Source organism: Lolium perenne, chromosome 7 (assembly GCF_019359855.2).
Source record: "Lolium perenne isolate Kyuss_39 chromosome 7, Kyuss_2.0, whole genome shotgun sequence".
NCBI lineage: Eukaryota > Viridiplantae > Streptophyta > Magnoliopsida > Poales > Poaceae > Lolium > Lolium perenne.
The window spans coordinates 80,065,506-80,092,562 of NC_067250.2; the positions used below are offsets into that span (position 1 = coordinate 80,065,506).

The following is a 27,057-nucleotide window of genomic DNA, read 5'->3' on the forward strand; positions in this document are numbered from 1 at the left end:
CCCCACCACCGCCTCCATTTAAGGGCACACCGATCTGCAATCTCGAGGCAAAGCAGATTATTATTTTTTAATTTTTGATGCATCTATAATTAAAATGTATCTATACATATCGAAATCTGATAAAATTAAGACACTTATTTTTAGGCGGATTTTAGTAATTAGTTTGTGTTGGATTTCGGTTTGTTTTCCATTTTCGTGGAAACTCGTTCCCGAGCATTGGCGGCAGCAGGGGCTTGCATTCGTTTGAATACCCTTGTACAAAATTCATGTGCACATTTGGCCCATACAGCTCACAGCCAGCCCACGCGGTCACGCCCCACAGCCCACAACCGCACATCCCTAGCGTAGCGACTGCTGCTGCTGCGGCGGCGCCGGCGGCGGCAAGTGCTCAAGCGAAGCACCGGCCAGCGGAATCAACCGATGGAGGCGGCCTCCGTCGCTTCCTCCGGCACCGGGCTGCGCTGCTCGGTTAACCCTGTCCGGAACCCGCAGAGGATAAGCGCAGGGGTGCGCTTCACGACGACCAAGCGGCAGCCATGTGCCGCCACCTCCAGGCGGTTGCTGCTTCCTCCGAGCGCTCGCGCAAACACGGCGGCGATAGATAGCGGAGCTGGGTACCCCGGGGTCAGCAGGAAGAGGCTCGCGGTGTTCGTGTCCGGCGGGGGCTCGAACTTCCGGTCGATCCACGAGGCCGCTCTGGGTGGAAAGGTGAACGGGGACGTGGCTGTGCTCGTCACGGATAAGCCAGGTGAGGATGCTCTGGTTGCCTCCTGCAAGCTTTGGACTGTGAGGTGAAATGCTGTGCTGTGGATTGGTGGTTTGCTGATGCGGAGCAATGGGATGCTGCAGGCTGCGGTGGTGCGGAGTATGCAAGGTGCAATGGCATACCGGTGGTTGTGTTCCCAAAGTCGAAATCAGCGCCGGAGGGGGTGTCGACGGATGAACTTTTGAATGTTCTGAGGTCGGTTCTGTCGATCCCATCTAATGGCTGTGATTTATTATTTTGTAGTTTATACTTTTAGTTGTGCAAGGAAAATATCATGATATGAGTATATGATGACCTCTTCATGCTTTCAATTTTAGTCTGATTGTAAAATGCACACATGTAATTTCTGATTTAGGATGAGCTTTCTTTATTCTATAGCTCGCATATCTGTCTATCATGCTCTGATGCTGCTAGTGAACATAAAACCTTACAGCTGTGATATGTTACTCTCTTGTAGCGGCATGAATTTGTGTTAATAAGTTCTGCTTCAGCGTGAATATTCTGGCTGAAACCCACTGTCTACAAGCTGGTTATATAATCCCCCCCCCCCCCGAAATGCACTCATGGGCTTCGGTTTGCCAACTGTTAAGGTTGTATTTCATGACACATGCAGGATGTCTTAACTCATCGTTTATTCCTATTGTGAAACAGGGATCTGAAGGTAGACTTTGTTCTGCTTGCTGGTTACTTGAAGCTCATACCTGGTGAGCTAGTTCAGGCATATCCCAGATCCATGCTGAATATACATCCTTCACTCCTCCCGGCATTTGGTGGGAAGGGTTATTATGGTTCGAAAGTGCATAAAGCAGTTATTGCATCTGGAGCCAGGTACTTTACATTCTGTCTAGCATCTTCCAACATCTTGCATTCCCATCTGTACTCAACTGAAAGAAAATGAGTATTCAAAGAAAACTGCCTTGTAAACATTATTATTTGTCGTCTGGTGATAACTGCTCAAGTTGATTTATTTTCCGGCAAACATGAGCTCGGATAATTAATCAGGTAGTAGCATACAATCGTCAATCAGGCAAAACAGAGAGGAAAGCCGGCACACCTTGCTAACCCAGTAGTTCAGATGGTGTTCCCCTGATGCTCTTTAGCACATAGGTGTGCAGCTTCATTACAGCAATGTTTAGCATACACAAATTCAATAGAAAGTAAGCTGCTACTGACCTCCTTGATCTCCTTATGAATGGCGAGATTTTAGATAGGAGAAAGTCTTGCTTTCGCCAGAGTCGAATCGCTCTTGAGGATGGCCTTGTGGTGCCTCCCAGACAGAACTAGCTGGAGACAATCTGTAGCTGCTGTAGCCTCCGCAGCCAGCATAGATGCCAAATGGTCAACCATAGGGCACGGGCTACTAAGAGGCACCATCAGCATCCCTAATAAGAACCCCTGAAGCTCCAGAACCATTAGAGGAGATGTAAGAGGCATCAAAATTCACCGTGACAAAGCCCAGTTTCGGTTGTTGTCACTGAACATTGCCTGCCTGTGCAGCAGTTGGTATAGAGTGTGGAGGTTTGCTAGCAGCTTGAAGCAAATGAAAGGCTGTGTCTCTCGCCCACTGCACAAAACTCCTAGGAACATTGCCATGAGTGATGAGACCTGCCATTTCAGTCAGTCCACACACACCATAACCCACAGAGGATACTTGGGGTGTTCTCCTCTCCAACTCTTTTTCCATCAATGATATCGAGGGACCAAGAATGCGGGTGCAGAGCTGGCATTTTGAACCCAGTTAATGCCTTCATCGCCTCGCAGAACAGTTTAGCCCAAGAACAAGCAAAGAAGATGTGGAAAAGGGTTTACTCTTCAAAGCTACATACCTCAACAATTACTGATACTTTCCACATGGCGGCCCTGCATCTCAGCTGTAGTGGGGACAAAATTGTTGATCACTGTCCACCAGAAGAACTTGACCCTCGTGGGAAATTTCAGCTTCCTTATTTTCTTCCACTAGTCATCAACCCATGCACCTTGCACGGGCCAGAGATTTTCCTGTTATTTACCCGCTTCGGTAGTACAGAGTAACACAATAACATTTGTTTGGCATTAGCGTAAGATTAGTCTCTACGTTTCCCAAAATCATAATAATATCCTGATGCAAATATATATGTTACTTTAAGTTAACAAAATTTGAATGTAGACACTACATTCCAATAGATATTTGAAGTCGTAACCGTTATTGCTTAATCCAACATTGATTTAGTCATGCAATTTTACCCTTTAAACGGTTTCGGCTTTGAGAGTTACCAACATTAAAGATGCTTCATGTGAAACAAAAATGGCAAAATCTTCTCCTTCTGTACAGAACTGTTCTAGCAGTTAAACTTTAACAGACAGAAACTCAGATTTAAGAATTTAGGAGACAAAATATTTCTAATTACATTAAACATCATATCAAATTATTTCATTATCAAAATGGGACCGACCAAAATGGTTTCTTGGAATTTCATGGATGTCTAGTACCACATGCTCTTATATCTGACACGTTTCAAGAGGGAATATAAATGTTCTGTGTCCGACATTCTATAGTAGTACCTGCTATGGCAAAGAAACTTTAAATGACAGAGTTTTGAGAAGAAACTTAACATTATATAGATGTGTAGTTGCATATTTTCTTGCTATCTGACATGTTTTGAGAAGAAACATAACTTTTGGGTGTTGGCATTCTTGCTATCTAGTGCATTTCATACTTTAGTCTAAAGAAGCCTAGTTGAGTAATTATATTATTTCAGCTCTTAAACAACAAAATAAATACATAAATAAGAGGAAATGCCAGCATATTTATTTGGTTTCCATGGCCAGTAATTTTTCCTAGGTGTACAGAGTATCTCCCTTTTATCATTATTTGAATTTCTCAGAAAACTGGAATATAAAGAGAGCAATATCAATATTAGCTAAGTGCTTTGAATTTAAGTATCAAGATCGTACCTCAAATCTCTCGGTAACAACGGAACATCAGTTTAGCACTTTAGCTCCAAACGTGACCATACTTCTTAGCAGAGTAGTAAGCTGCACAAATTAGTTCACGACCAAAGTTTTGATTATAAGTTTATAACCAATGGATCTATCATATTATATATAGATGAATGCAAGTTGCTGATTTTTAAATTTAATCACAACGGGAAATGCATTACATGATAGTAAGATTGAAGATCAAAACAATATGATTAAAATAATAAGAAAGCATCAGGCGGGAAAACATGAAATAAAACGAATGATCAAATTATTTTTATACAATAGTAGTCTAACTAAATGCATTTTACCTCTGCGTACAGAGATATGGGGACATGTAGGGATAGAAGGACAAAAGGAAGGCTTCATCATTTTGGTCGTCCTTTTGTCAAGTAAGTTGAGATTGCTTGAGCAACAGACTTTATAAGAACCTCCCTTCCCGCAGCACCAAGAGTCCTCTCACACTAGCTGCCCCCCAGCTTCTTGATTGTCAATGGGAGATGTTCAAAAGCTTCATCAGTTGAACTTCCCAAGGCAGTGGGAAGACCTAGGTACTTCTCACCCAAAGCTTCAGTAAGAATACGAGATCCCCAGTGCACCTCAGTTTTGGTGGAGCTGTCACAGTTTTGGCTGAAAAAGACTGCAGACTTTGCTAAGTTGACTCGCTGCCCAGACCCAGTCTTACTATCTTCGAGGATTCTTTTAGTCGACCTGCCCTTCTGGAGTTAGCCTTAGGGAACACCAAACAATCGTCAGCAAATAACAGATGTGACACCCATGGGACGTGGATCCCAACATGGATGACACGGCTGAGGAATAGAGGCCCTGATGAATTCAACATGGCAGAAGTCCTCAACACAAAGACGAAACATATAGGGGGAGATAGGATCCCCTTGCCTGATCCCCTGCGTCCATTCATTCTAATGGAGAAAGCCACAGACTGGACATGTTTCAGGGTCAGACTGACCCACCACCGCTCTTGGAATTCCAGCTTCAGCATGACTTTCTGAAGATAGCATCTCTCAACTTGGTCGTAGTCCTTGGCCATGACCAGCAAAGGAAGCGGCACCTTGCTTCCCTTGTCAAGTCGATTTGTTTGATGAATGCATTGGTTTCTACACTATTAACCATGTTATCTTCCATTATGTAATTACCTGTTTTATTTGATGATATTTTCCAACCATGCAGATACTCAGGACCAACTGTTCACTTTGTGGATGAGCAGTTTGACACGGGAAGAACCTTAGCCCAAAGAGTTGTGCCTGTTTTAGCCAATGATACGCCAGAGCAATTGGCTGCAAGGGTTCTTCATGAGGTGCGTCTTATGTGCTGCTGAGGTGTCCCCCCTGTAGCTGCACACTACATTATTAGGGTTATTTAAGATTTCTGACTGCCAATTTACCACTGACTTTAGATATTCTTTATGTCGATTTATTAACCAACATTCCAGGAGCACCAAGTTTATGTTGAGGCAGTTGCTGCCTTGTGTGAGGACCGGATAGTGTGGCGGGAAGATGGTGTCCCACTTATCAGAAGTCGTACAAACCCCAATGCGTTTACCTAATTCGTGACATGTCTCCTGAACGCTACTGAAATTTGTAGCCCTCTGCCAAGTGTCATTTTCCCCCAGGGCTTGGAGTTAATTCGTACTGTTAGTCTGACTGAGTGAAATAACATGTCTGATAAACATAATATCGTACAACATCTTCTGTCCTACCAGCCGGTGGCAGCCGGGCCTCTAGGGAATCTACTGGTAATTAAGGTACTCCTTTTAATAGAGCACCAGAGCAAAGCATTAACACTCCGTGAACACATGTGATCCTCATATCACCGCCTTCCCCTCCGGTTGTCCCAATTTCTGTCACTTTGGGGCCTCGGGTTCTGGACAGCAATATGTGTATACAACTTGCAGGTAAGATCATAAAGCAATGAATATCATCATGAATTGATAACATGTTCAGATCTGAGATCATGGCACTCGGGCCCTAGTGACAAGCATTAAGCATAACAAGTTGCAACAATATCATAAACATACCAACAACGGATACTAGGCACTATGCCCTAACAATCTTATGACTTACATGATCAATCTCATCCAATCCCTACCATCCCCTTCGGCCTACAGCGGGGGAATTACTCACACATGGATGGGGGAAGCATGGCTGGTTGATGGAGAGGCGTCGGTGGTGATGATCTCCTCCAATTCCCCGTCCCGGCAGGGAGCCAGAACGGAGTTTCTGGTCCCGAGACGGAGTTTCGCGATGGCGGCGGTGTTCTGGATGTCTTCTGGCAATTTCGTCTAACCCCCGTGCGTTTTTAGGTCGAAACCCTTAAGTAGTCGAAAGGGGGGCGTCAGAGGCTGGCCGAGGCGCCGCCACCATAGGCCGGCGCAGCCCAGGGGCCCACCGCGCCACCTTGTGGGGTGGGCTCCTCGTGGCCCCCCTCCTTCTGGTCTTCTGGCTCCGTTAATCTTCTGTGAAAATAGGCCCATTGGAATTAATCCCGGGGATTTTCCTGAAAGTTGAGTTTCTGCACAAAAACAAGACACCAGGGCAATTCTGCTGAAAACAACGTTAGTCCGTGTTATTTGTATCCAAAATACACAAATTAGAGGCAAAACAATAGCAAAAGTGTTTGGGAAAGTAGATACGTTTTGGACGTATCAACTCCCCCAAACTTAGCTTATTGCTTGTCCTCAAGCAATTCAGTTAACAACTGAGTGCGATAAAAGAACTTTCACGAACACATTTGTTCATATGATGTAAATATTCTCATGATATGGACAAGTACTTAGGCAATTCATAATAAGATACATGCAAATAAAGTCATCTAATAGCTACGTCAATCATGGAAAAGGTACCAACAAATTAATAATAAGCATCATGAATCATGTCTATCAGCAAGATTGCAATGTTCATAAAAGGATATGATAAAGTGGTATCTCGCTTGCCCGTATTTGTACAACAAAACATAAATTCCCGGGCACCTTCGAAGTTCATGGAAAGACTGGAAGTAGAGATTATCAAAGATAAAAGCATCAAAGTTATACCACAGCTGATCATATTTTGGGACAAGCATATTATACTAAGAATGACAGTTGTGCTCTCAAGAAAGTACTCAAAGAAAGGATGGTGACTCAGCATAAAAGTAAAAGATTGACCCTTCGCAGAGGGAAGCAGGGATTAACATGTGCTAGAGCTTTTCATTTTTCTAAAGACAGAAGTAAAATTGTTTTGAGAGGTGTTTGTTGTTGTGAACGAATGATAGTGGGTACTCTAACTACCTCGTCAACCAGACTTTCAAGAGCGGCTCCCATGAAGGACGTTATCTTTACCAGCAAGGTAAATCATCCCTCTTCTCTTTTGTTTACACACGTACTTTAGTTTTATTATGGATGACACTCCCCCCAACCATTGCTTACACAAGCCATGGCTAACCGAATCCTCGGGTGCCTTCCAACATTCTCATACCATGGAGGAGTGTCTATTTGCAAATTAAGTTGCTTACTGATAAATCAGGGCAAAGCATGTGAAGAGAATTATTGATGAAAGTTAATTAATTGGGGCTGGGAACCCCGTTGCCAGCTCTTTTTGCAAAATTATTGGATAAGCGGATGTGCCACTAGTCCATTGGTGAAAGTCCGTCAGGAGTAAATGACAAGGTTGAAAGATAAAACACCACATACTTCCTCATGAGCTATAAAACATTAACACAAATTGAGAAGTACTTTGAAGGTTTAAAGGTAGCACATGAGAATTTACTTGGGATGGTTTGAAATGCCATGCATAGGTATTTATTGTGGACACTTTGGAATAACTTGGTTTTCAGGGGTTTGGAAGCACGAGCAGCGTTTCCGATCAGTACAAGTGAAGGCTAGCAATAGACTGGGAAGCGACAATCAAGAGAGCAATAACTGTCATAATCATGCTTGCGACAAAATAAAATTAACGGAGGCATAAGAGTGATACAAGAACTCTGAAGCAAAGTAAATCATCGAGGCTTAATTGACTTTTTGTATAGTCATATGCATGCGTGAGCATGTGCCAAGTCAATTCAAACGAGTTATTCAGAGGAGGATACCACAATGTCATACCTATCTATGAATAAAACAATGCAAGCAAATATTTATGACATGCTACTCATATTAATAAATTGGAGCTAAACATGAGAGATCATGAACTACTAGACTTTCATTAAATGACATATACCTCACATGAACCAACTAAGCATGCTCACATGGATGAGTATATGTACAAAAATGAAAACAAATAGAGTTCATACCAGCCTCTCACCACAGTCGAGTTGTCGTAGATCGTCATTATTGCCTTTCACTTGTGTAGCTTGAATAATATGAAGTGAAAACCAAGCTCCAACCACCGGAGACCGCTGAACTCCATAATGAACTTTACAAAACCAAAGAAGAACAACAAATATTTTTGGTGTTTTCGAATTGGAAACAAGAACAAAAGGAAACAGGCAAACAAAGCAAAATCTTTTTGGATTTTCTCATAGCAAACCAACGATAGCAAATAAAGCAAAATAGGAACAAGAAACCAAAATAAACAAATGGTAAAGAGAAACAACAGAAATATTTTTGGTCTTTTTGTGTTTTAGGAAAGAAACAAAGCAAAAACAAGAAAATGAAAACTAAAAGAGTCACATAAACACAAAGTAGCAGAAATTCGTCAAACTTGGCAGCAGTACAGTAATCTATTTTTACGAAAATCTTCCGCTACTCAACTCGAAAAGTACTCAACTAATGAAAGTTAGATAATAACCTGGGGAACATGCAAAAAAATTGGCTTCGCAAAATAACGTTTTGGCTGTTTTTGGGAATTTTTTTGGTATCAGTCCAGAATCTATTTTTAAACAGCACTTCCCCAAATATCATCTCCCTCTTATTAGAAACCACCTTAAGAACCTAAACAAGTATATACAAGTATCCGGCAATTGTAATATGCAATGAATGAGTGATGCCGGTATACCTCCCCCCAAGGTTAGGCTTTTGGCCTAAGTGGAGATCAACCCCATGGTGCCCATGAAGTGGCACCTCCGTAGTATGACGAAGAAGGATCCTGTTCTGGGTATGTGTTGGAAGACGCACCAGGATACGTGACGGTGTACCCATAGAAGGGCTCGGCGTCCTCGGAGTCATGCTGCTGGTGGAAACCATGTATCCTCAGCTGCTCATCCACCTCCTCCTTAGAGCGCGACCACGGTTTCCTGTGAACACTGAACAAATCGGCCTGCGTCAAAGGGATTTCCCTCTCATCCCCGTCAATAAACAACATTTTATAGACAATATTTTCTAAGATAGAGTCAGTTGTGACAAATTGGTGACTCTTCATAGCAGTAATATCAAGCCTTATAGGAGTTAATTTCTCATCAGTAGGATCAAGAGGAAGATCTAGATATGCCAAAATACGTGAGGCAACAATTCCTCCAAAAATAGGCCCCTTATTGGATAAACAACGAGCAACAAGAGCACCTAGATGATAAGGTGTATTTCCAGTAAGTGCAGCAACTAGAAAAGCAAGATGATAACTAGAAATGTTGCTAGTGTTCTCCCTACCAAGAATGCTAGTAGCAAGATAGTAAGCGAAATATCTAATGGCAGGGAGTTGAATGTTTCTTATCTTGCCGCGCTGAATGGCACGGCCATCATCATTGGTAACTTCTCGATAGAGCTCCGTCAAAGCTTTGGGGCTTTTCTCGATCTTCTTCGCTGTACCTACAGGAGTAATATCCAATGCAACACAAAAATCCTTCAACTTCATAGTAATAGGCCTATCATAAATCCTAAATGAAACTGATGGTGTGAAGTGTGTGTTGTTGAACTTAAAGCTTTCAACAAAGATTTTAGTTAGCATGTAGTATTGACTCCTCTCATCTTCCATATAGGTAGATAAGCCCACATTATTGATGAGGAACAAGAAGTCATCAAGCAGCCCTGCATTACGCAAAAAGTCATAGCATGGAAAGGATGAAACATTAGGAACTCCATTATCCTCTTCAACTTCGAAGCTCGGTGCGATGACATCCTCATTATAGGAACGTTTATTCGAGTGGCTGCCCTTGAGGGCCTCCCCGTGCTTGTCGTCTCTCTTTCGAACACTTCTCCAAAGGTATGGTTATGCATCTTCTTTTTCTGAAATTTTTCAACAAACATTATAAAAGTTGATTTGGAGACATATAAATGAGGGAAACTACTATAGGAACTTGGTAGAGTACTAAACATGCATCAAAACTAATTTTTACAACATAGAACAAGCATGCAAGCTCACTTAACATGTTACCTACAGCAGCAAAATACTCATGATATACTTAACCAAACAAAATTCTATTTGGATAATCGGAGGAGTCACATACCAGAGAGCAAATGTGCCAAATTTCAGACAGAAATCTGAGCTGAGCAAAGAGATCGAAGAATCCTGAGCTCTTGAGCAAAAACGCGAGTGAGAGAAAGTTGGTACGAGTTTTTTCGGGAGAGAGAGTAGAATGGGAGGAAGAGATGACTTAGTGGGGCAAGGAGGGGCCCACACCACAGGGTGGCGCGCCCCCCTCCTTGGCCGCGCCGGCTCATGGGGGGCAGCCCTGGGGTGCCCCACTGGTCAGCCCCAGGCACTCCCAGGTTGCTCTTCGAAAAATAAGACCAACGGTATAATTTTGTAAATTTTTGAGAACTTCGAAAAACGCACATTTCTGGGTGTTAAAATTACTAATTCAGGCCAGAAAAAGATATTCAAACTTCTAAACAACTAAAGCATCTTGCAAAACAAGTAGTGCTACAGCAAGTAAAACAAGTGGAGGAAGAAAGAAATGTTGTTTAGCTCTTCTATGCATATAAAATATACTTGTTAACAAGGTTGATCAAGTCTTGCCACCAAATAATTTTTACATGTCATAAGAAGAAATAAACCTCAAATCAATCATGTTACCTTATATTGTATTGCTATGGATCCAATCACAAGAGTTTGATATTCTTCTTTAGGCTCATATATTGGACAATCAATATCCCCCACCTTGATAGATCTCAAATTAGAAATTGTATTAACTCCATATACTTTATCAATCCTCTTGGGAAAATAAACAGTATGTTCCTTGTCATCAACATTGAAAGTAACTTTTCCTTTATTGCAATCAATAACAGCCCCTGCAGTGTTAAGAAAAGGTCTTCCAAGAATAATAGACATATTATCATCTTCAGGCATTTCCAACACAACAAAATCAGTTAATATTAAGCAATTTTGAGTAACTTGAACAGGAACATCCTCACATACACCAACAGGAACATCAGTAGATTTATCAGCCATTTGCAAAGATATATCAGTTGGTATCAATTTATCTAAATCAAGTCTCTTGTAAAGAGAAAAAGGCATAACACTAACTCCTGCTCCCAAATCACATAGAGCAGTTCTAACATAATTATTCTTGATGGAACAAGGAATAGTCGGTATACCTGGGTCGCCCAGCTTCTTTGGAACTTTGCCATTGAAAGAGTAATTAGCAAGCATAGTGGAAATCTCCTCATTAGGAATTTTCCTTTTGTTAGAGACAATATCTTTCATATACTTTGAATAAGGAGGCAATTTAATAGCATCAGTCAAAGGGATTTGCAAGAACAAAGGTTTCATCCAATCACAAAATTTATTATAGTGTTCTTCTTCCTTTGATTTTAGTTTCTTAGCAGGAAAAGGCATTTGCTTTTGAACCCAAGGTTCTCTTTCATTACCATGTTTCTTAGCAATAAAATCTTCTTGAGTGTACTTTTTATTTTTAGCATGCTTTTCAGGTTCATCTTCAACCTCTTCTTTATCAGAAGCATCATTCTTATCATTATCTTTATCATGTTCATTACCACTTTCAGTTTCAGCATCAGAAATAGAAATACTATTAGGATCATTAACAGGCTCAGAGGATTCTACAACAGTTTTATGTTTCTTCTTCTTTTTCTTAGAAGGAGCACTAATTTCTTTAGTTCGTTGAGAATCTTGTTCAACTCTTTTGGGATGCCCCTCAGTGTATAGAGGATCCTGAGTAGAAACACCACCTCTAGTTGTTACTTCATAAGCATGTTTTTCTTTAGAACTATTTTTTAACAAGTCATTTTGCACTTTAGTGAGTTGATCAATTTGAGTTTGAACCATATGAAAATGTTTAACAAGCATCTTAACATCATTGGAGGTTCTCTCCACAATATCATGCAATTTACTAATAGCTCGAGAATTTTCCATTAAATGATTCTCTACTCTCATATTAAAGTTATCTTGCTTAACAATATAATTATCAAACTCATCTAAACATTGATCAGGAGGTTTTGAGTACGAAATATCTTCCCTACTAAAGCGTTGAAGAGAATGTACCTCAATCATGGATGAAGGGGGAGTTATCTTACATAAATCTTCCATGGGAGGTAAATTCTTCACATCTTCAGATTTAATACCTTTCTCCTTAAGAGATTTCTTGGCTTCCCTCATATCTTCATCATTTAATTTAAGCATACCCCTCTTCTTCAATATTGGCGTTGGAGTTGGCTCAGGTGTAGTCCAATCATCATGCACTACAAGAAAAGTTCTGATAGACAACGTCTCAAAATCGTCCGCTAAGGGGTATTTTTCGTCGCCTATGGGCCTAACCCGACGATATGGGTTCTGTTGTCGAAATCACGTCGAGCAAAGTACTACTACGATTTTTTCGGTCGGACGCGCTTGGGCGCCCTTCCGCCACGGAAAATCGCACCGTTGCTGAAGTGTTTCCGGAGCCCGTTGATCGCCGACGTCATGCAACCGACACGTGGCGTACGCTGTTAATCGCGATTAACGGCGTTAACCGCTGAAACCCCGTGGTAGATGGTAGGCCCACACGAGGCCTGCCACGTCTTAAGCGGGCCGGCCCATTAAGTTTGCGGGCCGGGCCAGCTGAATTAGTTTGACCGGTAAACTATATAGCTGGGCTGGTCCATTAGTTACGTGGGCCGAGCCTAACCTCTAAGGTTGACTGGTCAAAAGATTAATGGGCCGGCCCACTAAGCATGTGGGCCGGGCCGAATGCACTCGTTTGACCGGTCAACAGGCAAAAGGGCCGGCCCACAAAACATGTGGGACCCATTTCATGTTATCGGGCCGGCCCATTTACCAAGTGGGGTCCACCTTAAAGCAAGTGGGCCGGCCCAAGAAGTTATTGGGCTGGCCCAATTAGCATGTGGGTCCCACTTTCTTGCTATCGGGTCGGCACATTTAGTGCGTGGTGTCCACATTAGATCAAATGGGCCGGCCCAACAAGCCAGTGGGCCGGGCCAAAAGCACAGGTGGGTCCCACTTTCCTGTTAATGGGCCAGCCCATTTAGTATGTGGGGTCCACCATATAGCAAGTGGGCCGGCTCAACAAGATAGTGGGCCGGGCCAAAAACACAGGTGGGTCCCACTTTCCAGTTAAAGGGCCGGCCCATTTAGTATGTGGGGTCCACCATATAGCAAGTGGGCCGGCCCAACAAGATAGTGGGCCGGGCCAGAAGCACAGGTGGGTCCCACTTTCCAGTTAAAGGGCCGTGCCCAACAAGATAGTGGGCCGGGCCAAAAGCACAGGTGGGTCCCACTTTCCAGTTAAATGGCCGGCCCATTTAGTATGTGGGGTCCACCATATAGCAAGTGGGCCGGCCCAACACGCTAGTGGGCCGGCCCAACACGCTAGTGGGCCGGGCCAAAACGCAGGTGGGTCCCACTTTCCTCTTAAAGGGCCGGCCCATTTAGTATGTGGGGTCCATCATGTAGCAAGTGGGCCGGCCCAACAAGACAGTGGGCCGGGCCAAAAGCACAGGTGGGTCCCACTTTCCTGTTAACGGGCCGGCCAAGTAAGTGAGCCGGCCCAAAATGAAAGTGGGTCCCACACTACTGTTAATGGGCCGGCCCAATCTGTTATAGGGCCCTGGTTGTTTGACTAGTCAACTTGCATTAAATTTCATGAGCCTAAAATCTGATATCAATGATACACACAATTACATACACAATTAAAATAACTAGGAAAATTACAAGGCAATTAATGTGCCCAAATAAAAAAATTACATAGAATCATTGAGGACTTCTATTAGCATCATCAATAACACGTTGACATTTGGCAATCGCCTTGATTGAATCTTGTGTACTCTTGGTCAACATATCGACTCATGGACCTTAAAGCAGCAATACCATGTCTTTTATAAAGTACAGCCTTGAGATGTTCACTGTTTGATGAAAAGAATGGTCTAGGTTGACGGCTATGAGAGGATGCATCAGAACAAAGATCAGAACTTTTTGTGGGCCTCTCTTCTAATGAAGATTGCTTCATCAGAACTACATTCTGGTAATAATGGAAAAAGAGTTAAACGATGAACTATGCAAACATGTATTAAGCATTGTCGATATGAGATAGTCACAAGTACTAAGCGCAGACTTACATTATATCGTTGCATAGGCTCACGCCGGAACCTTTTTTGCGCTCTATCTTCTACTAAGGACTTCTTCATTACAACTGCATTCTAGTAATATTGCAAACATAGTTACAACAGTGAACTATTGAAACATTTATTATGCAATGTAGATATAAGATAATAACAAGTTGCATAAATAAGACAATGTATGGAACTTGTACTAAGCAGACTTACATCATAATGTTGCACAGGGTCGCTTTGGCGACTATCTTCTAATGATGAGTGCTTCACTAAAACTGCATTCTGGTAATATTGCAAAAATAGTTACAACAATTAACTATTCAAACATGTATTACGCAATGTAGAGATCAGATAACAGCATGTAGCAGAACATCTTGGCTCATTGCAGGTCCTTCTCTTGCGTGCACTAGTCGTGGTCGACATGCCTGTCATTTTAGGTTCAGCCATCAAGTGAAATGCTAATCCTCCTGCTCCATTGTCCTTAATCTGTGTTTAGATATCACATTTAAGACCAAGTCAGCTGGTTTCAAATAACAAAAAACTTGAGCTGCCAAATGAATAAGCCAATATTTACCAGATATCAGATTAAAACCAACTAGATGTTGCTTTGCATGAGATACGAATTTCAGACATTCAGATTTAGAGTAGGGTAATGCCAAGGTTTTCCACATAAAGTAAAGCGGCATTAAGAATGACCAAATGTCGAGTTCAAATCACCTTCGCTTGCTCCAAGACAAGCATATCAAATAGGCGAAACATAGTAAAGCATGGATGACATTGCTATGGCAGGGTTCCAAGTGTTTATCTCTTGCATAAGGAACAATGCATATAGGTTATAGATAATAACGGAAGTAAGCGCCAAAGTTACCAACCAAGAACTCAGATTCCAACCTTCCCTAGCGTCCCCGCTGGTAATGTTGGATATTCTAATAAGTGGTTCGCATGATCAATCCCTAGGAAAAATAACACTGACAAGTTAGACAACGATAATACAAAGACCAGACATGCACGCACAATAACTATACAAGGCATGCGACAGGAGCATTCATGGAAAAAAATAGCTATAAGCTAAAGACGAGGTATAAGAGCAAGCAGATTGGAAATGCACATAGCATGATTATAAAAGCAGTAAAAGAATAGTAGACACGAGAAAACAGCTAGCGGCTAGCGGTGAGCTAATGACGTGGTATAAGAACAACCAGATTGGAAATGCCCATAGCATGACTATAAAAGGAATAGCATGCAGTACAAAAACAGTTGGCAGCAAATGAATGGGTCCCCTATAAATATGTGGATGCACACAGTGTCGATAGAATGAACAGGATGGTAGCGACCGGATAATGCTTTGATGCTTGTACAATATTTAAACGAACTTCATGCGAAGTAACACATCAAGCCCGTGAATGGCAGATGTGATCGGCAACTACCTCCACACAACATGGCTATAGAGACACCGCGAGCGATCGGGCCTGCGTACTAACCAAGCTGCGGGGGGGTGGACGGGAGCGGCAACTTGCATTCCGGCGGCGAACGCGGGAGACGATGAGTCGACCCTGTTTGATAGAAGCGGGCGTTAGTGAAGCGATTCTGGTTGGGCGGCAAGGGATTCGGTGAAGTTGATACAGCCGCTGCGCCGAGGTAGTCGGTGGAATAGATCGGCACGTGGAGGGGGGTGAAGTAGACACGGTTCCGTTGGAGAGGATCCGGTGCGTCGACAGGAAAGGCGTTGATTGCTACGCTGTGGATGAGGTCCGCGGTGAAGCAGATCCGTCGGTGGCGAGGTCGGCGGTGAAGCAGATCCGTCGGTGGAGAGGGCGGCGGGGGAGCGGATCAGGTGGGTGGACAGCCAACACGATCAAGGCTACGCTGTGGAGGAGTATGCCGGCGGCGAAGCAGATCTAGTACTGTAGAGAGTCAGAGCTTTGGCTTGTGAGAGTATTTTTGAGCTAATGGGGCGAATGGTTGGTGGGTGGGTGTGGGCCTGTGGGGAGGGTTCGGGATCTAGGCAAGATATTTCATTGTTACCGAATGAGCCCTCCATGGTCGGTGGGTTGTAGCTTCCGGACCAGGGTTAAAAGGGTAAAACTGGTCACGGAATTTTCGAATGGATGCGGCGGGATGATTTGGGGCGCGGCCGAAATTTTCAGTTTCAAGCTACGAGCAGAACGACAAAAATAATGTTCTTCCCCAGGGAGCTCTCATTTCTTCCTCTTCTCTTTCTCTCTCGAGTCTCTCCCACTCCCCTGGCTCCTCTCCCGCTTCTCTCCGGCAGCCTCGCCGGTCGGAGACGAGGCCGACTTCTCTCTGTATATCGTACACCCTCCGAACTAAATTAATTGATTCAACTTTCCTTAGACGTGTATGTATCTCGAGTAAAAACATGTGTGGATACAGATAAGCAAAGTTGAGTCAGTTAATTTGGATCCGAGGGAGTTCATGTTGTTGTAAGCTTAGATCCAGTGTTTCCCATGAGCAGAATGGCGCAATGGAGTCGGGGATCTCGTCATCGGCTTCAGATCTGGCCTACGGTGAATCTGGCGGATCTTGCCGGCCAAACCCCGATCTGGTGCCATCAAGGTGATGGCGCTAACGGTGAGGCTTGCTTTGGTCAGTGCTTCAGATCTGGCCAATGGGGAAGTCAAGCTGCTAACATTCACAAGCTCGGGGCATACGACGGCGTCATCCGTCTTGCCCGTGAACATCTTGGCCTTTCAGCGGCCCTTCTCAGAGCCAATGTGCCGTTGCTGAGGCCCTTCTTCTCCTTCGTCCTGGCGACTACCGGCGACACCGTCCCAAGTGGTGCGTCCCCGGCGACGGAGTTGCTGGAAAGGATGCGGAGCAGAGATCTGATGTGCGGTCCAGAAGGACTCAATTGATTTTCTTCTATATGTTTTGGGGTCCTTTTTGTAAAGTTGCAGGTCCTATTAGTTATTGTCTAGTTCTCTTGGACCTCTATGTAATTTTTTGGACTAGTTTCCATTTGCACCGATAAACTTGAATTTTGACAAGTTCACGGGAAAAAAAATTCCTTTGCACATATGGCCTATCATGTATGAACATTCTTGAGTTTTAAACTATATGTAATGGCCAGCACTTGCGCAAGGGGCTCGTCTAGTGCGCACTAGTTTCCATTAGCACCGATAAATTTGAATCTTGACAAGTTCTTGGAAGAAAAAATTGATTCACATATAGCCTATCATGTATGAACATTATTTGGATTCAAACTATACATAGATGGCCAACACGTGTAAGAGGGGGTCCTCTAATGTGCACTAGTTTCCATTAGCACTGATAAATTTGAATCTTTACAAGTTCTCGAAAAAAATTGCTTCACACATATGCCCTATCATGTATGAACATTATTGGGATTCATATTATATATAGATGGCCAACACTTGTGCAAGGGGTCCTCTAATTCTTGGGGATTTCAATCTATCTATCTCTCTCGATCTATCGTTAGGGGATTTTAACCCTAACCCTAACCCTAAAACCCTAGCTAGCCAACCCTAAAACCTAAACCCTAATTAAACACTACATATATATATATATAGGCCAACGACACTTAATTGTGCATCAAGCAGGCGACCAAATAATTAGCGCTGATAAATTAATTAACTTGAATCTTGACAAGTTCTCTCGAATGAAAACACATTTGATTAAGTTGCCTCATAATATATATACAATTAGTGTGCATGCGCGCATGGCATACCATGAACATATCATTCGCGCATATATATATCTCAATATATATCTAAACATATTCTTGGGGATATATATATATATATTTCAATCTCTCTCTCGATCTATATATATCGTTGGTGGCCAAGAAACACACTTATTATATATATACGCATGCACTTTATGCGCAAAGGCGCGGGTGCCTCTAATAATGTGTGTGTGCACTAGCTCGATCGATGATCCCTAAACCTTAAACCCTAAAGCCCTAATCCATGATCCCTAATTATACCTTAAACGTACACCCTAAACACTAAACCCTAAACCCTAGACCCTAAGCCCTAAACCCTAAACACTAAACACTAAACCCTAACCCTAGACCCTAATAAACCCTAAACCCTAAACCCTAAACCCTAAATATATTTCAATCTCTCTCTAGATCTATATATCGTTGGTGGCCAAGAAACACACTTATATATATACACATGTACTTTATGCGCAAAGGCGCGGGTGCCTCTAATAATGTGTGTGTGCACTAGCTCGATCGATGATATCCCTAAACCTTAAACCCTAAAACCCTAATCCTTGATCCCTGATTATACCCTAAACGGACACCCTAAACACCCTAAACACTAAACCATAAACCCTAGACCCTAAACCCCCCTAAACCCTAAACACTAAACCCTAAACCCTAACCCTAGACCCTAAACGACCCTAAACCCTAAATATATTTCAATCTCTCTCTAGATCTATATATCGTTGGTGGCCAAGAAACACACTTATATATATACGCATGCACTTTATGCACAAATTGGCGCGGGTGCCTCTAATAATGTGTGTATGTGCACTCGATCGATGATCCCTAAACCTTAAACCCTAATCCCTAATTATACCCTAAACGTACAACCTAAACACCCTAAACACTAAACCCTAAACCTTAGACCCTAAACCCTAAACACTAAACCCTAAACCCTAACCCTAGACCCTAAACCCTAAACACTAAACCCCAAACCCTAAACCCTAAACCCTAAACCCTAAACCCTAATTAATTAACCTTAACCCTAACCCTACCCCAAAAACCCTAGCTAGCTAATCCTAAATCCTAAACCCTAATTAAACCCTACATATATATATATAGGCCAACGACACTAAATTGCGCATCAAGCAGGCGACCAACTAATTAGCGCTGATAAATTAATTAACTTGTTGAATCTTGACAAGTTCTCTCGAATGAAAACACATTTGATTAAGTTGCCTCATAATATATATACAATTAGTGTGCATGCGCGCATGGCATACCTTGCACATATCATTCGTGCATATATTTCAATATATATCTGAACATATTCTTGGGGATAAATATATATATATTTCAATCTTTCTCTCTTGATCTATATATGTATCGTTGGTGGCCAAAAAACACACTTATATATTCGCATGCACTTTATGCTCAAAGGCGCGGGTGCCTCTAATAATGTGTGTGTGCACTCGATCGATGATCCCTAAACCTTAAACCCTAAAACCCTAATCCCTAATCCCTAATTATACCCTAAACGTACACCCTAAACACCCTAAACACTAAACCCTAAACCCTAGACCCTAAACCCTAAACACTACACCCTAAACCCTAAACCCTAGCTAACCCTAGACCCTAAACCCTAAACACTAAACCCCAAACCCCAAACCCTAAACCCTAAACCCTAGACCCTAAACCCTAATTAATTAACCTTAACCCTAACCCTAACCCTAAAACCCTAGCTAGCTAATCCTAAACCCTAAACCCTAATTAAACCCTACATATATATATAGGCCAACGACACTTAATTGCGCATCAAGCAGGCGACCAACTAATTAGCGCTGATAAATTAATTAACTTGAATCTTGACAAGTTCTCTCGAATGAAAACACATTTGATTAAGTTGCCTCATAATATATATACAATTACTGTGCATGCGCGCATGGCATACCTTGCACATATCATTTGTGCATATATTTCAATATATATCTGAACATATTCTTGGGGATAAATATATATATTTCAATCTTTCTCTCTCTCGATATATATATATATATATATATCGTTGGTGGCCAAAAAACACACTTATATATACGCATGCACTTTATGCGCAAAGGCGCGGGTGCCTCTAATAATGTGTGTGTGCACTCGATCGATGATCCCTAAACCTTAAACCCTAAAACCCTAATCCCTAATTATACCCTAAACGTACACCCTAAACACCCTAAACACTAAACCCTAAATCCTAGACCCTAAACCCTAAACACTACACCCTAAACCCTAAACCCTAACCCTAGACCCTAAACCCTAATTAAACACTAAACCCCAAACCCCAAACCCTAAACCCTAAACCCTAGACCCTAAACCCTATTTAATTAACCTTAATCCTAACCCTAACCCTAAAACCCTAGCTAGCTAATCCTAAACCCTAAACCCTAATTAAACCCTACATATATTTATAGGCCAACGACACTAAATTGCGCATCAAGCAGGCGACCAACTAATTAGCGCTGATAAATTAATTAACTTGTTGAATCTTGACAAGTTCTCTCGAATGAAAACACATTTGATCAAGTTACCTCATAATATATATAAAATTAGTGTGCATGCGCGCATGGCATACCTTGCACATATCATTCGTGCATATATTTCAATATATATCTGAACATATTCTTGGGGATAAATATATATATTTCAATCTTTCTCTCTTGATTTATATATATATATCGTTGGTGGCCAAAAAACACACTTATATATACGCATGCACTTTATGCTCAAAGGCGCGGGTCACTACAAGAAAATTTGCCATGGCCGACGAAGTTGAAGTCGCGCCGTGGTTGCTGGTGACCATGGCCGACGATTTTTGGTCTCTCCGTTGTGCATGTCAAAACGTTTTTTTCTCGTTTTTGAGGCCACCTAGCCCGACGAAAACGGCCAAAACGTGGCGTATGGTGGCCCGGGACGTGGTGCATCTCGAAATCTCGGGTTCGCCGGCCGAGTCAACGCAAATCTGCACCGCCGAGGGATGTAGGGCCCAGATGGCAGCCTCTCTGGCATTGTTTTTTTTCTCGATCGCGCCATCTCGTTCAACGCTCTCCGATCGAGCCGTTTACGATGCAGGATCATGGGTCCCGCATGTCATCCTCTATGAACCAAAATTCTTTCTATTCTTGGATTTTTTTGACCCCACGATTTACTGGCTACTTCCTTTTTCTTTTGATCCCTTGCCGCCTTGGAAACGTTGAGACCGCTGCTGCTAAATGGGACCCGCATGTCATCCTCTATGTGCAATCAACTTTCTTTTCTTGGAGTTTTTTTTTGGCACCTCATATTTGGTCACTTGCCTTTTTCTTTCGATCCCCTGCCGCCTCTCAAACGGTGATACCGCTGCTGCTAAATGGGACCCGCATGTCATCCTCTATGTATTGTAAAACTTTCTTTTCTTGAATTATTTTTGGCACCTCATATTTGGTCACTTGCCTTTTTCTTTCGATCCCGTCCCGCTGATGTCTACGTTCCCCCTCCTTTCCTGTAGACAGTGTTGGGCCTCCAAGAGCAGAGGTTTGTAGAACAGCAGCAAGTTTTCCCTTAAGTGGATCACCCAAGGTTTATCGAACTCAGGGAGGAAGAGGTCAAAGATATCCCTCTCATGCAACCCTGCAACCACAAAGCAAGAAGTCTCTTGTGTCCCCAACACACCTAATAGGTGCACTAGTTCGGCGAAGAGATAGTGAAATATAGGTGGTATGAATATATATGAGCAGTAGCAACGGTGCCAGAAAATAGCTTGCTGGCGTGTAGTTGATGGTGGTAGTATTGCAGCAGTAGTAACGCTTGTGATAAAACAGTAAACAAGCAGCGATAGCAGTATTTAGGAACAAGGCCTAGGGATTACACTTTCACTAGTGGACACTCTCAACATTGATCACATAACAGAATAGATAAATGCATACTCTACACTTTCGTTGGATGATGAACGCATTGCGTAGGATTACATGAACCCTCAATGCCGGAGTTAACAAGCTCCACAATTTGTTCACATTTAAGTAACCTTATAGTGTAAGATAGATCAAAAGACTAAACCAAGTACTAACATAGCATGCACACTGTCACCTTCATGCATATGTAGGAGGAATAGAACTACTTTAATAACTTTGCTAGAGTAGCACATAGATAAATTGTGATACAAACTCATATGAATCTCAATCATGTAAAGCAGCTCATGAGATTATTGTATTGAGGTACATGGGAGAGAGATGAACCACATAGCTACAGCGGAGCCCTCAGCCTCGGGGGTGGATTACTCCCTCCTCATCATGGAGGCAGCGATGGCGGTGAAGATGGCGGTGAAGACGGCGGTGGAGATGGCTCCGGGGGCAATTCCCCGTCCGGCAGGGTGCCGGAACAGAGAGTTCTGTCCCCCGAATTGGAGTTTCGCGACGGTGGCGGCGCCCCTGGAGTCTTTCTGGAGTTTCGTCAATCGGTACTGCGTTTTTAGGTCGAAAGGGCTTTTATAGGCGAAGAGGCGGCGCAGGGGGGCACCTGGGGGCGCCACACCCTAGGCCAGCGCGGCCTAGGCCTGGCCCGCGCCGCCATGTGGTGTGGTGGCCCCCTGGCCCCTCTCCGACTCTTCTTCGGTGTTCTGGACGCTTCCGGGAAAAATAGGAGGTTTGGCGTTGATTTCGTCCAATTCCGAGAATATTGCCCGAACAGCCTTTCTGGAACCAAAAACAGCAAGAAACAGAACTGCACTGTGGCATCTTGTTAATAGGTTAGTTCCGGAAAATGCATGAAAATGATATAAAGTGTGAACAAAACATGTTGGTATTGTCATAAAACAAGCATGGAACATCGGAAATTATAGATACGTTGGAGACGTATCAGCATCCCCAAGCTTAGTTCCTACTCGTCCTCGAGTAGGTAAACGATAAAAGATAATTTCTGAGGTGACATGCTACCAACATAATCTTAATCATACCATTGTAAAGCATATGAGATGAATGCAGCGATTCGAAACAATGTAAATGCAACGAGTAAACAAGTGAATCATATAGCAAAGACTTTTCATGAATAGTACTTTCGAGACAAGCATCAATAAGACTTGCATAAGAGTTACTCATAAAGCAATAAATTCATAATAGAGACATTGAAGCAACACAATGGAAGATTAAGTTTCAGCGGTTGCTTTCAACTTGTAACATGTATATCTCATGGATAGTTGTCAATGCAAAGCAATATAACAAATGCAATAAGCAAGTATATAAGAATCAATGCACAGTTCACACAAATGTTTGCTTCTTGAGGTGGAGAAAGATAGGTGAACTGACTCAACAATAAAAGTAAAAGAATGGTCCTTCAAAGAGGAAAGCATCGATTGCTATATTTGTGCTAGAGCTTTTATTTTGAAAACATGAAACAATTTTGTCAACGGTAATAATAAAGCATATGTATCATGTAAATTATATCTTACAAGTTGCAAGCCTCATGCATAGTATACTAATAGTGCCCGCACCTTGTCCTAATTAGCTTGGACTACCGGATCATCACAATGCACATGTTTTAACCAAGTGTCACAAAGGGGTACCTCTATGCCGCCTGTACAAAGGTCTAAGGAGAAAGCTCGCATTGGATTTCTCGCTATTGATTATTCTCAACTTAGACATCCATACCGGGACAACATAGACAACAGATAATGGACTCCTCTTTTATGCATAAGCATGTAACAACAATTAATAATTTTCTCATATGAGATTGAGGATATATGTCCAAAACTGAAACTTCCACCATGGATCATGGCTTTAGTTAGCGGCCCAATGTTCTTCTCTAACAATATGCATGCTTAACCATAGGGTGGTAGATCTCTCTTACTTCAGACAAGACGGATATGCATAGCAACTCACATGAAATTCAACAATGAATAGTTGATGGCGTCCCCAGTGAACATGGTTATCGCACAACAAGCAACTTAATAAGAGATAAAGTGCATAATTACATATTCAATACCACAATAGTTTTTAAGCTATTTGTCCCATGAGCTATATATTGCAAAGGTGAATGATGGAATTTTAAAGGTAGCACTCAAGCAATTTACTTTGGAATGGCGGAAAATACCATGTAGTAGGTAGGTATGGTGGACACAAATGGCATAGTGTTGTTTGGCTCAAGGATTTGGATGCATGAGAAGTATTCCCTCTCGATACAAGGTTTAGGCTAGCAAGGTTGTTTGAAGCAAACACAAGCACGAACTAGTACAGCAAAACTCACATAAAAGACATATTACAAGCATTATAAAACTATACATCGTCTTCCTTGTTGTTCAAACATCTTACTAGAAAATATCTAGACTCTAGAGAAACCACTCATGCAAACCCAAATTTTAACAAGCTCTATGTATTTCCTCACTAATGGGTGCAAGGTATATGATACAAGAGCTTAAACAAGAGCACAACAATTGCCAAGTATCACATTATTCAAGACATCACACCAATATCTACATGTAGCATTTTCCAATTCCAACCATATAATAATTTAACGAAGCAGTTTCAACCTTCGCCATGAATATTATGAGCTAAGAACACATGTGTTCATACCAACCAGCGGAGCGTGTCTCTCTCCCACACAAGCATTTATTCAAACACAAACAAAAACAAAAGCATACAGACGCTCCAAGTAAAGCACATAAGATGTGACCGAATAAAAATATAGTTTCAAGAGAAGGAACCTGATAATTTGTCGATGAAGAAGGGGATGCCTTGGGCATCCCCAAGCTTAGACGCTTGAGTCTTCTTGAAATATGCAGGGATGAACCACCGGGGCATCCCCAAGCTTAGAGCTTTCACTCTCCTTGATCATAGTATATCATCCTCCTCTCTTGACCCTTGAAAACTTCCTTCACACCAAACTCGAAACAAACTCATTAGAGGGTTAGTGCACAATAAAAATTAACATGTTCAGAGGTGACACACTCATTCTTAACACTTCTGGACATTGCATAATGCTACTGGACATTAATGGATCAAAGAAATTCATCCAACATAGCAAAAGAGGCAATGCGAAATAAAAGGCAGAATCTGTCAAAACAGAACAGTTCGTATTGACGAATTTTAAAATGGCACCAGACTTGCTCAAATGAAAATGCTCAAATTGAATGAAAGTTGCGTACATATCTGAGGATCATGCACGTAAATTGGCTTAATTTTATGAGTTACCTACAGGGAGGTGGACCCAGATTCGTGACAGCAAAGAAATCTGAAACTGCGCAGTAATCCAAATCTAGTACTTACTTTTCTATCAACGGCTTTACTTGGCACAACAAAACACAAAACTAAGATAAGGAGAGGTTGCTACAGTAGTAAACAACTTCCAAGACACAAATATAAAACAAAGTACTGTAGCAAAATAACACATGGGTTATCTCTCAAGAAGTTCTTTCTTTATAGCCATTAAGATGGGCTCAGCAGTTTTAATAATCCATTCGCGGGAAATAGTATTTGAAGCAAAAGAGAGCTTCAAGAGGCAAATTCAAAACAAATTTAAGTCTAACATGCTTCCTATGAAGAGGAATCTTGTACACAAATGAATTCATGAAGAACAAAGTGACAAGCATAAGAGGATAAAACACGAGTAACTTCAAGATTCTCAACATAAAGAGGGGAAACTTAATATTATTAAGATGCATATAACCATATTTCCCTCTCTCATAATAACTTTCAGTAGCATCATTGATGAAATCCACAATATACCCATCACTTAAAACATTCTTATCATGGTTCATATGCATAGAAGTATCATTAATTTTGGCATAAGAAGAGTTATTCTCATTAATAGTAATTGGAGCAAGATTATTATCAAGAATTTGAACATGGTAAACAAGTTGCCTATTAAAAGAATTGTTTTTGGTAATCCAATCATGACTATGACAAGTTTCATAAGGATAGTTAGAACCTATATCATAGCAATCTTTGTAATAATCATCAGAGATCGGAGGCACATTGTCATCATAGGAAATAAAATAGTTATCTTTCACAGTCGGTTTATCTGTATCCATACCATCATTGTTATTGGAAGGAGATGTATCAAGAACATAATGACCAGTAGCTAAAGGATTTTCAAACACCTCTTCCCCAAGCTTAGAGCTTTCTATATCATTATGGGAGGAAGCATGGATAGCACTGACACTATGGCAATTATTATCATCATCATTTTCAGAATTAATTTCCCAGAGATTTGCAATATCAAAAGTAGTGTGCTCATTCAAATCATGATTTCTAATGTATGTAAAGGGCATAGGAAGATCATCATATTCAGATTCATTATCACAATAATCATTAGGAGCAACATACTTACGGTTACCTAGCGTTATCTCATTCACGCGGGGATACGCCGTTACCTCTTTCTTTTTATTCTCCTTCTTCTTCTTCTTCGTTCCCTTCTTCTTCTTCTTCTTCTCTTCCTTCTCCTCGTTCCCTTCTTTAGGAGGAAGAGGCTTGAAGGGTGGCTCGTCCGCATAACCTGATTTACTTTCAGAAACAATAGAAGAAACTTGGGAGGATCCCTCCTTTTCATTAATTAGTTGAAAACACACAGCGGTCCTATCATATTTTGGCAAGGTGTCATCTTCTAAAATATTTTGTATGTAAGTATTTGTATGGCTATTATCAATGCAATAAGAAAAACACCCATGCAGGACATCATCAATATCAAGATCACTCATATGTAACAAAGAGATTTTTCTCGACAGTTCTTCACACCCCAAAAATAAAGTAAGTTCATCATGCTGATTAGGAGTAATTTCATCATCACAATACAAATTTGCAGCACTCATTGGGTTCAAATTATCATTGGAGGAGCATTGAAAATTAAAATGACCCACTTCATGGCAAACTTCACAAATAAAAGGATAGAGGGCACAAACTTTTTTACCAAGATCATCTAGAGCCCTAAGCCACTTCCTAGTTTTTTCATTAATATGATGGATGCAATATTCATCTTTGACTTGATTAATTCCACAAGGTCTATGCATTCCACAAAAATTAACATGCTTATAAGAAATAGCATTTTTAGGAGTTTGAGCATGCTTATTGCAATAATTAACAACAATTTCATTCTTCATGCAAGCCTCTTTAAAAGGTTCATGATACTTATCAAAATTATTTTTAGGCAATTCAAAATGAGAAGCAAAGGCTTTATAAAGATTTGCAGCAACTTGAGAGTCAA

General features: G+C 41.7%; 1 protein-coding gene across 1 annotated transcript; it reads left to right on the plus strand.

Moving 5' to 3' along the window:
* The first annotated feature begins 284 nt into the window (after window positions 1-284).
* LOC127316909 (phosphoribosylglycinamide formyltransferase, chloroplastic) lies at window positions 285-5,418 on the plus strand. Its single transcript, XM_051347385.2, has 5 exons — window positions 285-748; window positions 850-961; window positions 1,418-1,594; window positions 4,913-5,039; window positions 5,175-5,418. The coding sequence occupies exons 1-5, from the start codon at window positions 421-423 to the stop codon at window positions 5,286-5,288; spliced, it is 858 nt and encodes a 285-aa protein (XP_051203345.1). The 5' UTR covers window positions 285-420; the 3' UTR covers window positions 5,289-5,418.
* Window positions 5,419-27,057: the final 21,639 nt, after the last annotated feature.